The sequence below is a fragment of the Emys orbicularis genome, chromosome 2 (assembly GCF_028017835.1).
Source record: "Emys orbicularis isolate rEmyOrb1 chromosome 2, rEmyOrb1.hap1, whole genome shotgun sequence".
Taxonomy (NCBI): Eukaryota; Metazoa; Chordata; order Testudines; family Emydidae; genus Emys; species Emys orbicularis.
The window spans coordinates 210,867,701-210,882,152 of record NC_088684.1 but is presented as its reverse complement, the minus strand read 5'-3'; the positions used below and the strand labels follow the sequence as shown (position 1 = coordinate 210,882,152).

At 36.4% G+C, this 14,452-nt stretch overlaps 1 protein-coding gene across 32 annotated transcripts in view; it reads right to left on the bottom strand.

The window, feature by feature from the left end:
* CLASP2 (cytoplasmic linker associated protein 2) overlaps positions 1-14,452 on the bottom strand; it is a 288,662-nt gene that overhangs the window by 48,652 nt on the left and 225,558 nt on the right. For 25 of the 32 annotated variants that reach the window (XM_065398871.1, XM_065398874.1, XM_065398875.1 and 22 more), the window contains 3 exons: positions 11,307-11,370; positions 1,739-1,902; positions 839-917 (listed from right to left, as the gene is read on the bottom strand). In XM_065398871.1, coding sequence (XP_065254943.1) covers positions 839-917; positions 1,739-1,902; positions 11,307-11,370 — 307 coding nt within the window. Of the gene's footprint in view, positions 1-659; positions 711-838; positions 918-1,738; positions 1,903-8,314; positions 8,318-11,306; positions 11,371-14,452 lie in introns of all 32 variants that reach the window. The other 7 variants (XM_065398877.1, XM_065398878.1, XM_065398868.1 and 4 more) reach the window with 3 other exon arrangements.

Here is a 14,452-nt window from a genome sequence, read left to right as displayed (position 1 = left end):
CCCAATTTGCCTTATTTGTAAATCTTATTAGGATTTACAGCATTTATACCAAAGCCAACCTCTTCTCTAATTGTACATGTCCTAGAGAAATCAGTTTTAATTTTAGGTTGTACAACCATTTTTATGTCAACATATTCTTAAGCTGTGAAAATGCGTGCATATATAATGCAACACATTACTTTTAGAAAAGCTTAACAAATAAAATAATGCACTAAACATAAAAGTAATATGTTTTTGAATGAAAATTTAGGGTACATGTGTTAATATTAACATTATTTAAATTTTAAATATGCCCATAACCTACAAGATGAAAGTAGTTTAGGGAAAAACCTTCATTGTCAGAACTACATCCAGAAAAGAAGATTGGGAAATCACAAACATAAAATGAGAAAAGACTTGATAGAGTGAGTTTGCATAACCAGCTTGGTGTTAGGCGGCCATATTTTTGTTGCTTCTGTATTCATTGGTGTGTGGTCTTATCAGGTCTGTTTTTGCAAAAAATGCTCTGACACTAGTATATCACTTGAAGTTGAATATCTGCATGCTTAAAGTTTCTTGCAAAGGTTAGTAGCCATAGACGGATGCATACAAATAAAAATTATCAAACATTGTAAAGTTTTTACATAGGGTTAAAAAAGGCAATAATGCAGACAAAAAACCTTGGAGCTCCAAAAAGAGCGAAGCTGGTCCTGCAGCGCTGGCTTGACTGTCTGAAAGTTTATAAAAACAAAATCCACCAAGTGAAAACCTTTTTTTGCAATACAAATCCAAATAGTAAGAGAAAGCAAATTTCTATCAACAAATATTTCATTTGCAATTTAGACTTGTAAATTTTTACCTTCAAGCTGGGAGTCTGGGTCTGGTCAACAGTGAATCTCATTAAAATACTGAATTGGAGATCATTTGGAAAAGATTCCCTGAAAAATAAAGAAAATCAGGCAAAACACATTACTTGCATAGGGCATGCATTTAATAACTGTATAGGTGGTCGCTCTAACTTAAAGGCTCTCTCTATAAACTAATCAAAAATTCGTCTACCTTTCAAACTACAATATATGCCTACTTGTTTTAATCTCTGGGTAGATATGCTATATCATACTTTCAGAAACATCCAGCTAATGTAGAAAGAACATATATCAAACGATCTTACTACTTTCAAGCAATTATATGTGCTAACATGTACGACAAACACTCTCTCAACAGTAAAAAGAACGAGGAGTACTTGTGGCACATTAGAGACTAACAAATTTATTTAAGCATAAGCTTTCGTGTGCTAAAACCCACTTCATCGGATGCATACAGTGGAACTGCATGCATCCGATGAAGTGGGTTTTAGCCCACGAAAGTTTATGCTTAAATAAATGTGTTAGTCTCTAAGGTGCCACAAGTACTCCTCGTTCTTTTTGCTGATACAGACTAACACCGCTACCACTCTGAAATCTCTCAACGGTATGTGATTTATTAAATCCAATCCTGCTAGGCTGTGCATTTCATAATCTAGAAAACTGATTCTGTATTCATCTTTCAATGTTAAGCATTCAAAATAGCAGGGATGATTTGAATTCCTTAAATTAGCTGGTATTTAGAAAACCACTACTATTACATTTGTTACATTTTAAAACCATCCACAGGTTCTGTTTTGGGGACAATATCCTTACAGTACAGTGAGAGAGAAATGTGGGAATATACTCTGGTGCCAATCAAAATTGCACACACATTTTTGTCAGCAATGTATTACCTTGTGACATCAAGTGCCTTTTGAACTTTTGCTTGCACAGACCCAAGCAAATCAGCACCCATTTTCTTCAACAGTTGTGTCAACAACACAAACAGCCAATCCTGTAGATCTTCTTTATGGACCTGGATGAAGTCGACCAAGGTCTCCAAAAACATGCTGAACACCTAAAGGAGGCAGAGAAGGGAAAAAGAGAGAGGGGTGGGGGGGAAGAAAAGGAAACGACATTGACCTGTGTTGAACTCACAAATGATGAAGAAAGCAGTAGGGGAATCAAAGGCAGACAGAGGCAGTGATTTGCAGCCAAGCAGGAAAACAATCTGTCTTGCTTTTCATTGGTCTCCGTGATACAAGAGAATATTGCTATTCAACTTCAGCTGAAGTTTGACAATTAGCTATTCCATGCAGTATCATTGGGTAAAGAAATGTTTACTGTGATGGCTGGCACAACTTTCTTTATTTTTTAAATTTAAACTTCTTTCCACTTCAAGCTTTATGTAATTAAGTCAGTTCTACGTAGACAATAAAATTGGCTTATCTTTTTTAAAAAAGCAAAGAGGCCACAGAAAGCTTAATTAAAATATGAGCTGTGGAGATCTGCATCAAGAGAATGCTTGTTCCTTTCCATAGACGATTTGGAGAATGGAACAGGCTTCTCTGTTCTTGCAGCATTCTGAAACAAATTATTCAGAGGAAAAGTCCTCCTAGCAGAGGAAAAACTACAGTACATTTCTGATTATGATGTCCTTTGGAAATATATGGAATATTAATCTTTCTAAAAACATATTAGCTACTATTTATGACATTTTGGAAGAGTGGTGTTGGGAAGCAAATATTCAGGAAAATGATCTATAAGTACATTTATGCTGCATAGCGCCTCCCACCCCCCATGGCAGTGATCTCAGAGCCCAGGTCAACTGACTTGGGCTCGTGGGGCTCCCTCTCTGAGTCTAAAAATAGCAGCATAGACGTTCCTGCTTGGGCTGGAGCCTGGTCTCTGAAACTCAGCCAGGATCTCAGAGCCTGGGCTCCAGACCGAGTGGGAACATCTACACTATTTTTAGCCCCATTAGCCCAAGACCTATGAGCCTTAAGTCAGTTGACCCGGGCTAAGAAGAATTGCTGCTGCATTTTTTTTTTTCCAGTGTAGATGTACCCTATGTGAACTTGTATATTGCAAACTGTGCCAAATGTGTAAGTGTGAATGACAATTTTTTTTTTTTTTTTTTTTTTTTTTTTTTTACAAATTTCAAAACTTATAGTACAACCTTACGATCAAGAAATATTTTAGGGTTTGGTTTTTTTTTTTTTTTTTTTTTTTTTTTTTTTTTTAAGTGTATGTATATATAAAATTTACCGCTAGGTGGCATTTTTTGTTTTCTTTTTAGGACCTTTCACTAACTTTTGGATTTACATGTGCTTATGCGGGAGTGGAACATACATGTTCTAGATATACAATTTCAAAGATATGTATTCTGCCAGAATTCCAGCCTAATCTAGGCCATAACACACACTGCTGCATAAGTGCACGCATGAGAGAGTTCGGTGTTAAAAAGTAATTATAGTGATGTCATACGGTCATTAAGATAAATATACCCAACGCATTAAAGATGCAAATCCATATGCTTAGTTTACAAGCGTCCGTTATTAGGTATTTGAGGCTGGCACTTGATGTCAAATATACATTCAAATTCTCCCAGGATCCTACAGACACCAAACAGTATAATCTTCAGGGCTACTTTAAATATTTTAAGTATTAAAAACCATCTTCCTGTCTCAAATAGGTAAAAAGTTCCTCAAGAGAAAACATTTTCTTTCCACTCTAAAATGAAATACTGTAGGGTATATTCTCCTCCCTTCCAGCTATTGTCTTTGATGTTTCTCTCGCTGGGTGAAGGCTGAACATTACTCCAGTGCTGCTCCTGGTTGGTGTGGGGGCGTTACTCAAGAACCACATTAGAGGTCTCCACAACCAGCATGCCTACCCACTGATAATTCAAGGGCACAGAAAACAAGGGGGGGGGGGGGAAAAAGCTATCAAGCTCAGGACTTTAACTCCGATTCCACATAAGCAATAGCACACAGATTGCTGTGTAGGCCATTTTAAATGTGTTGTGCAGAATTATATCATATCTGTACATACAAATCTCCAAACAGTACCACTGGAAAGTCAAATGATCAAATTATGTCAATTAATCTGTCTGAGTTACATATATAACTGTAAGCGAACTGGACTTGTAACAGGGCTTTCCAAGTGCCTTTTCTTTCTCCCAGGAAACTCCATTAGGTTTGGCTGAGATATCGACTGTTAAAATATCACTATTTCCCTGCTGTCACTTGCATTCTTCAGGAATATTTTGGCAACATGTCAAAATAACAGAACAGGAGCATTCAAAAGAGCTGGACCCATGCTGCCACCGCAGCAGCACACACATCCCTGGGAATACCTGGGAGCTGTAAAAATAGCTGTAGTGGGGAAAAGGGTGGGAAGAGGGCCAAGCTGGTCTCCCCCAGGCCCAACACAGAGCTCCAGTTGCCCATCTTTACCTTTTTCCTCTTTAAACACAAAACAACAACAAACCTAGAAAATTACCTTAAAAAAAAAAAACTATTTTAAAGAGTGTTACTTTAATTGCAAAGTTGAGCACTCAAAAGTTAGGAAATGTCATATTTAACATCACCTGGGGAATTCTGCTCCCTGTACATATACATTATAGTACAGGGTAAAATTGTAATTAATTTGAAATTTTGAACATCCATAGGACTTAAGTTTCTACATGGACTTATAAATACTCTAGAAAATGGGACTTGGGTGCTTTTGAACATTTTATCCACAGTCCTTAATTACATGATCCCATTTTTTTTTTTTTGCAGGACCCCTGCCTCAGTGCACAGGATGGATGCCCAAGGAGGGCAAATTAAGGGTTTATGGTTAATCTTACATCAGACATTCCCTAACTTTTGAGCGTTTAACTTTGGAATCTAAATAACACCCTTAAAGTAGCTTTTCTGTTTGTAAATAAATAAATAAATAAATAAATATAGGGGATGTGCAACATGGCTGAATTAAGATTGCTCTCACAGCTGTAATTTTTGGAACTACCTGATTTCTGAATGTTTGTTTCTCAAACTTAACCGTATGTTAACACCACCTTTTTATTTTTTTGCATTGTACAAGCCAAATTAATTAGTCTACACCAGCTTCCATTGGTCTCAGAAAATGGTTGAACAGCAAGGAATCCACAACTTTTTTTTTGCTAGGGCAAACACAGCCAACCCCCAAAACATGTGTTGAAGTTGCAGACCAGGCATTAAACACGGTGATTTGGGCATGTATTGATCTGGTGCATTCCCACTACAGCCAGGGGACTAATAAGGAGCACAGCACAGATTAAAATTATTGTTCCCTAAAGGAGGGAGTGCCTTTCCTCATTGCCACACAAAACTGCTGAGGTTAAGAATTTAGCAAGATTGAAAAAAGGAATAGATACTGGACATTGCTACACACGGCAAGATATCTGGAGTGGTAGTAGTTAATGATAAATTATAGAAGGGATATTAAATATCATTTTTCAGGGCCTGAGCCAGTATCTAACTATAGAAAAGGATGAGACCTAATGTTGGAGAAAGATTACCACACATCTGCTCACTGCAAGGTTCTTTTACCTTCCTCTGAAGCCTACTGATCACCCTCATAGAAAGGTTACTGGACTAGATGGACCTCAGGTCTAATGCAGTATGGCAATTCTTATGTCCTTTCCAAGGGGATGAATTTTCCTCTTGCTGTTATGGCCCTTCATGATGAAGGGAGGTGAAATTTGCCTCTTCTTTTACCAATGGAGAATTCATCTAGCCCAATTTATTAAATGCGAGGGAAGCGGAAAACTCTGCTAATGTCATGCTTGAGCATTAAATGTACAAAAGGACTTTATGAAGTTATGGTTTCCACAGCAACTATAAATCTGACACCAGCACATATTTAATATTTTGTACTGCTGTTTACACATCTATACCATTATATACATGCAGTGTGGTAGAGTTAGAATTGCTGGGAAAATTACAGCTTTCAATTTCTTGGCTTTTGTACATTTTCAATTCTCAACCATGATGTTACATTAAGTGTTGTGTCTGAGTTTCCTTCCTTTAAAAAAAAAAATAAATAAAAAAGCTTGGTTGGGGGGAAAAACTCAAAGAAAAACGTGACTGATCTTTGTGAAGCAAGATCCATGGCGTACAGTGCACGTGAATTTTCAAGTTCAGTTATTCTGAAGTTGGAGAAATAATGTAAAGATAGTCACAAAATTATTTGCTGTCCTACTACTTGTGAGTACATATGTACACACACAATTAAGTTTAAAATCAAGCACATTGTTACATCAAACGTACTTTCATAAGGACAAGATGCATATTTCAGTTTGTTGGACGTCATAGAAAAGTAAGAAATTCATTTTATAAGGGACTACTGGAAAAACGTCAACATTACTGTTTTATTGGTAGATACCTCTTTTGTACCAGTTAGCAAATGAATTAATTGAAAATCTAAATTTGCATACTATAATACTGTCACAGGGTATGCTGGCTCTTTAAGAGGATTCTGACTCAGCCTCAACTGTGCTAGGCTTAGGTTACCTCCCCTAAGAGCAGGGCCGGCTCCAGGCACCAGCTCAGCAAGCAGGTGCTTGGGGTGGCCAAGGGGAAGGGGCGGCACGTCGGGCTCTTCGGCGGCAATTTGGCAGCGGGTCCCTTAGTTCCTCTCGGAGGGAAGGACTGGCCACCGAATTGCCGCCGAAAAAGAAATCGGCGCGGTGGAGCTACCGCCGATCACAGCTTCCCCCCCCGCCACTTGGGGCGGCAAAAACCCTGGAGCCGGCCCTGCTAAGAGAAAGACATAAGGGGTCACTAGGTTTTCTGGGGAATATCAGGGCAGCCTGAATTCAGCAGAGAGTATGCAAAAAAAAGCTTGCTGGAGAGGTGACAACTCTTCAGAGCTCCCAGGCAAAAGGCCTGAAAGAGAGAACTGCAAGAACAGTACCAACTTGTTGAGGGACAAGCGTCAGCTAAGGGACCTGCAGGGAGAAAGGTATGTAAAGGTCTGTTAGGAAGGGGAAGCCCTGATAAAGGACAGGAAGAACTTTTAGCCAAGATGGTGGGTTATGTGGATGTCAAAGACCATTATAAACTGAATGGACTAAATGAATCCATGAAAGAGGGCTGGAAGGTTGTGTGTATTATTTTATGGTACTAAGCCACACCCAGAAGAGGAAGCAGTATTGTGAAAACATGAGATACGGTGTTTTGTTTGGCACATGACAGAAGGGAAAACTGAGGCAGGTAGAGGGCCAAAGCCAGACTTCTCTAGCCAAAGGCTTTTAACTATGTCGAATTTCAAAGGCCTACAGCAAACAATGGAAGTGTTATGAGCTTCTTAACAAAAAGGTCACAAGAATCTATTATGAGAAGTTTAACGCAAATTAAATATAGCAATTGCTACCAGCTCTCCCTATATAATAGTATTTGTTAGTAACGATAATATTCTAATATTTACATTTAACAATGCAAGCAGGAATATGAAATACCACATATATACAGCACAGACAAATATTATGGGAAACCTTAACTTCTGAGTGCTTGATGTTCCATCATAACAATTAATTGTGGATTTTTTTTGGTGGTTTTTAAGGATTAAGAAATTGAGCCAGGAGCTTACAAACTCTGCTTTCTTTGTCACGGGAGCTCATAAATGTCTTGATCTGGAGTTATTTGGTTTGGTGCCTCTTATACTGAAATCTGCAGCCTGAATAAGCTGGTTAAACATTTATACGCTCATAGAGCACTTCAGATTTCCTAAAATAAATGTTCATATTAAATTAAATTATCTTCAACCCTTGTCTTGTCTAAGTCTCAATTAATGCCTACAAAACAAAACAAGTTTGACATTTTGTTTCTAATTTCAGCTGTGTCTATTTATGTCTGGGAATAACACAAAAATGGTTGAAGTGATTTTGCTCAAATTTAAAAAAACACCCCCACTTCTACGTCCCCAAAAAAACACAAAACAAAAAACCCAGACACCTCTGAATCTGAGATAAAGCATGGACAATTTGTTTGATAAACGTATATGAGCATCAAAACAAGAGTGAGATTAGAATGGAAGCTGGAATTCAAACTTTAATTATAGGGGGAACAATCCATACGTGCTATAGTTTCTCTAGATACAGTCTTTGTTTTCATGATTCAATTTTAAATTCTGAAATCAGTCATCTTAATCACATTTTGATAGTGGAGAAATAAACAGATATTGTAAGAAAAAAAGTACTATAATTGAGATCTTTTTTTAAAATGAATTAAGTTTCAGATGCGCCAATCACCACAATATAGAACAGGAGTGCATAACCAAATAAGGTCAGTTAATTAGTAGAAAAACACATCTCAAAACATTACCACGCGTAATTCTATATGAATTGCGAAAGGCTTGACACTGCATGAACTCTTTGGGGGAGGGAAAAAAATAGAGAAAAAGCGTTAATTTCACAATCATGCAATAAGGTTAGATTTCCAGCAAATATTGATCCAACTTACTCTCTAAAGAGAGTTCCAACACAGGGGACAGCATGCAAAAAGAAAAAAGGGGGAAAAAGATAAAAACACACAAATTAGTTTCCATCAATGCAAAGTTCCTGTATGGAAGAAAAAACACAAAAAATAAAAAGGTATTTCAAAACCTGTACAGTAAATTTAAAATCATGTTTCTAACTGTTCTTAGAATAGTTTGGAAATAAACAGTTGGTTTGCTCCTGTTTATTTTTTTCCTTAAAACCAATTTTTTTTCCAGAAGGACACAACTACACGACTTTTCCCCTATGCAATTCCTTGTACTTGGTTAAAGATGTACTGGAACACATTAAAAAAATATTAGACATTCACACTTTACATATTGTAGTTATAATTCCTGTAGAAGCTGGGAGAAAAACTCTTAGAAAAGATTTTATATGGTCACCTCATATATAAATATAAAAAACCTAATTGTTAATTAACTCTTTGATGCTTAAAGTTGGGGTATCCTGCTGTGGAATGCGCTGCTGGACAATTAATGGTTGGGAATATCCAGTGGTGGCAACACAGTCAGTGATTGGAACTAGGGGTTAATTGTAAATATTTTTAAAATATTCACAGTATTCACTACTGTATAGTCACAAACTTTGGTTTAGATATATGGATGATACCTCAGTTTACAAAAAGAAACAGGTGTTATTATATCAATGTGTCCAGTAAACACGAAAAGAAGAGATATATTATATACATATGGAACGCGATAATTGTTTATGATATCTGTCTATTTTAAAGTAATCTTCATTCCAAAAAAGATGTCATGCATGCTTATAATGTCACTTCTGTTTTTTTGTACACTCTTGTCATGAAATAATTTAAATGCTATATTTGGCATATACAATTTCAAGCTGGAATACTTTTAGTTCTGCATATTTTGCAAAGGAAAATAAGTTTTTAGTATAAAGAAAATTTTCACACAGTAGTTCTTTGATATATGAACTGATGTAATGTTTGTAAGACAGCAGCCAAACTCCTATTAACTAGCATCCAAGTCAAATAGTGACAAAAATCAACAATTTGCCATTTCATCAACATTGGTATATTTATGGAGTTTACATAAATGTTCTAGAGAGCGATATTGCTAAAAGAATACTGTATATGAATGACCAATCAAAATAATGCAGTAGTTTACACAAGATGCTCATCTCATACATTTATCACTTTGCTTCAGCAGAACCCACCACCATTATTGATCTCCTGGAATTCTATATTTTTCAGTAATCTTTTTGTGTGTGGGGGGGTCTATATTTTTCAGTACTCTTTTTGTGTGTGGGGGTCATTCTCTCTTCCTTCCCTCTTCTGGATGTTCACTTGATCTCCCTGGGGCATCTCTTCTTCAACTTTTCCCTTTTCCACTGCTTCCTCCTCTCTTGACTTCCTATGATCCTCAAGGCCTTTACCCTTCAGGTTCAGGCCTCTGTTCTCATGTGTACCCCCAAACTCCCAAATTTCTAATCTTGCCATAGGTGGCTATTACTCTGCCTTATCTGTAAAAAGGGCAAACGTCAGGCAAACTGACAAGTTAGTTTGATGCTTTACTGTTACTTTAAATTTGTCAGGATTTCAGTACAGATAAGATATCATCAAGTTCTGAAGGTTTATCAAGTGTACATTAACATTTTGATAGGCATTTTTCAGTATTCTATTAGCAGCAGCCATCAGTTGTGACATTTATAGTAGAGTTGTAAAATACTGAAATGATTAACTACTTTCTGTTTTGCTGTGAAACTTTATGAGTGTTTTTGCTATCACTTAATCAATACTGATAGATGGATAGAAACTAGCATATGCTGTACATCTCAGACAAAACGAGTACCTATTACTTTCAATACACAGAATACCTACAATTCAAGATAAGCCCTAAATTATAAATAAACATGAAGTTTTAAAAATGTTTTATATTTATTTTCATATCAGCATCTGTATTGCTGTGCCCAGTTGTCTGAGATGTTTCACTTTAAGTTCGTTAATGGAGCATTAAATAAGGCACAATGGTCCACCCACTTGAGAGAGAGAGAGAGAGAGAGAGAGAGAAGGCAAACAACCAAAACTGAAAATATAACCCAAAAGTGGAGATTCAGTAAAATAAGTTAGTTAAAATTGCTCTTAGAAACCCAAAAGAATATTGTAATTGTTATAATGTCATCCTGATTTATGAGGCACTGATCCATATTTGCCTTGTAAAAAGTCATGTAATGTGAACAAAACATGATACTGTTTTATTACTGATAGCAATATATTCTTTACCTTTATTTTACTACATATTAATGACCATATAAAAAGAATTAAATCTGTAGAGCCCTAATTTCCAACCAGTCATTTATCTATGAGAATAAAGGAAGACACACACAATCCATTATCACTCAAAAACATATACCCTAGAAAGCATCTGAAGTATATACTTGAGGTTGCTAATCAGCCTCATTTTGTACAATTTAACTGTAATATTTCTTGCATCAGATAAACTCAATATATTCCTGATTGAGAATCACTTTTCATTTTACCTTTGCAACAAATACTACGAGCTTACAAGAATATTTCAGAATGTTGAACACTCTAAATGTTGAATAAATTTCTATTTAGGTATAATAAAGTATTATTTACTTTATCTCAATTATCCTGTATCAGTAAAAGAAAAAGTGAACTTGTTTCAAATCTCTAATTAAGTGGATCAAAACGCCACAGTTTCCTTACATTCTATCAATTAACTCAATCATTGAAAATTAAGAACACATACCTATGCCTCACCACCTGTTTGCAAAGAGCTCCTAAATAACTCAGATGACCACCGCTCACAATTCAATGCTTATAATACACCTTTATGGCAAATACTTTAAGTGCGCAAATGAATACTTACTAATATAATTTACAGAAATTGTTCTGTAGTATTAATCTACAATATTTCAATGTGCTGACTACAAGTAAACAAAGGAATATCAACAGGAAAAAAAAAAAAACATACCTTGCTATGAGGGTCAGCAAACATCCTTGTGAAGATTTCACACAATCTTTTCAATTCAACGCGACTGTTAAAATGACGTAACAATTAATTAGTCAACTATGGGCTACTGTAAGGAATTATTTTAAAAGGTCACAGACTGGATACTTCAAGTCCAAAGTTCAGGTTAAGAGGTTTTGAAAAACACCTTTTCAATAGAAATATTTTCATTTTTGCTTAAAATCTAATTTGAAGTTTAACTTCAATTTAAACATTCTTATGTTATTTGGGTTGCAAATAGTGCATAACAATGATACTAGTACAGAACAACCAGTGAAACTGACTACAAGCCAAAGTGAAAGTGGTAGCTATTAAACGTCTCAAATAAAATTAATTTTAAAATTTTCAGTTTTAATAATCTAATGTTAATACCGATAAAATTTATTTTTAAATATGACTTAATCCAATAATGTCCCTTTATAGTAACACTTACTAAACGTTATAGAACCAAAACATTGTTTACATTTCCACTTATGACTGAAATATGAAACAGGGTATATTTAGAGACATTCTTAGTCTTTAGGGATATGTCTACAAAGCAGCTAAGAAGGTGCTTCCCAATGCAGGTAGACAGACATGAGCTAGTTCTGCTTGAGCTAGCATGCTAAAAATAGCAGTGTAGCCATGAAAGCAATTGGTGGAGGCTCAGGCTATCCATTCTACATACCCAGAGGGACAGGCGGGATTGTACTGTACTCAAGCGGCGAGTCCAAGCCACTGCCTGGCCCGCTGTGGCCACACTCCTATTTTTAGTGCACTAGCTTGAGCAGAGCTAGCATATGTTTGTCTACCTGTGCTGGGAAGCACCCTCTCAGCAGATGTGTAGATATACCCCAGGAGTATCAAATAGTTTCTGTTGAACACAGGATTGCACCTCCAGTTGACACCAATTAGGACTCCACAGATTAGGAATTTTTCTGTCTTGAGGAGCTCTTGGTTTAAATTTTGTCTCTAATGCTATTAAATAAGGACTTCTATCACTGTTTATTATTTCTTTAATTTCACCAATAATTTCAACACTGTACAAGGTTCCCAGATAAAAATTATGTTAAACTAGAACATATATCAGTAACTTAAAGATAAAAATATTACAGGGATGTTGTAATTATCCCCCAAATAAGCATTACAAACCCAGGGAATTAAGAGTTAAGGGTAAATTTAAAAGAAATTCAAACATGTTAAGGTATGGGAATGCTGTTAAGTAAACAAAAAAACCTTAACTTTGCTTTGTAAAGATATCATTGTGATGACTAACAATTGTGAATAGTGCACTACAGTCCCAGATTAAACTAAACTGATTTTTAAAGACATCTGATAATTTTTTTAAAATGCTTCCCTCATGGTGTCATTACAAGGAAGAGATAAGGTTGTTTGGGTGCCTTAACTGTGTATTTACATATTTTAACATGTTTGGATTTCTTTTAAATTTAATCTTAAATCTGAATTTCTTAAGTTTCTACTGCTTGTTTTTTGGGATACTTATATGTAATGTTTTTACTTACATTACTAACATGCAGTCAAACTTAACTACAGTTTAATCTAAGTTCTTATCTATGATTCACTTTTAAAAAAACCTTCATATTTGCACACTAAACAAAAAATCCCATGAGTAGTGTTAATCATGTTGATCTGAAGATCTGCAGCATAACCCCAAGATCTGCATTTTATTTCAGCTTTTCGGCCCAGATTAACTAGCATACTCTGGATGCTTTACTCACTTTGGAGGAGCACAAAACAGACAGAACATACACACCCGCTTTTCCATCCCTCCTGCCCCGTCCCCGTTTTCCCCTTTCTCCTAGGCTCCAGATTCCCATGCACATCACCCCTCAATACTTCCCCTCCTGCTCTCCTTGTTGAGTAAATCTGGTACAAGGGTATTTTTAAAAAAATATATTTTTTAAGACTGTCACTTTTGCCATTATTTTTAATAATTGAGCATTTCTTAACAGGAGCTAAAGAATAGTGTTCTTCTACAAATAATTTCATCAAGATATGCCCTTTTCAAAATGGCTCCCATCTTCTATTGTCCTCAATGAAACAAAGGCCACAGCTGTCCTAAGCTGCCCTTTCAAAGTAACCACTAGCTCCCTGAAAATAGCATAGTGTAGGCCTAGCTTGACATAAGTAACTTGCCTCATTTCTTAGTGGACATGATTGGGAAGATGAATGAAAAGTTAAGTTGTAAACAGGGGCTTGACAAGCAGTATGCTGGAGTCAGGATGTCTGTACTAGCTAAAAAAAGCAGCAACATCCTAATGCTAGCGACAATGGACAAGATAAACCTGGAATGTGAAGATCATGTTCTGCATGAAAAGCACATGGACAGAACATGCTGCACAGCGATCGGTTCCTGCAAAATAACCAATCCAATCCAAAAATGTGTGATGTAATGTATAGCAAATGCAATGTAAAGTGTAAATGTATATAAAAGAAGAGGTTTTCTGTGTAACTCTGGATGCATGGTACGCCCTAAATCTAACCCCTACGCTTGATTCTGATCAACTCAGCATAGCTTTGCTGTATGCCAAATACAGGAACCCGAGTAATGAAATCTGGAGTCAAACTGAATGATTTGGATCCCAGAGAACTGGATGAAGTGTTCTCCCAGAACTGGACAAGGTGTTCTGGATAAGCTAAGTGAAAACACTTTCAGAGGGAATTCCAGACATAGGAATCCTCACTCTTCTATGAAGGTAGCTTGGCTTAACTCCCCATTCTGAGCAATGGGAGACGGTGGTTATTTCCAGAATTTCAACTCTCGATAGTTTAAGAGTATTGGGATGAGGGACAAGGATCTCTGGTACTTATTGTAGAGGTAAAAGTGTTTAAGCATGTTTCCTTCCTGGTTTGAGGCCAGTTTTTGCAGTTTCTTCTGAGTCTGCAAGTACCTTTGTCCTCCTTCTTGCTAAAAGAATTTGTCACTGGTGAATTTTACACAGTTCATAGTGTTTGATCTGTGTGAATCGAATATCCAGATCTACAGTCACAGGTTCCTCCAGATACGTCAATGAAAGACATGGACCTTGCTCTGGGCATCCACAGATGTGTATGCCAGGATAGTAGCAGCTAAGGAAATCTTACTTTGGATAAAGTCTACAATTTCAGCA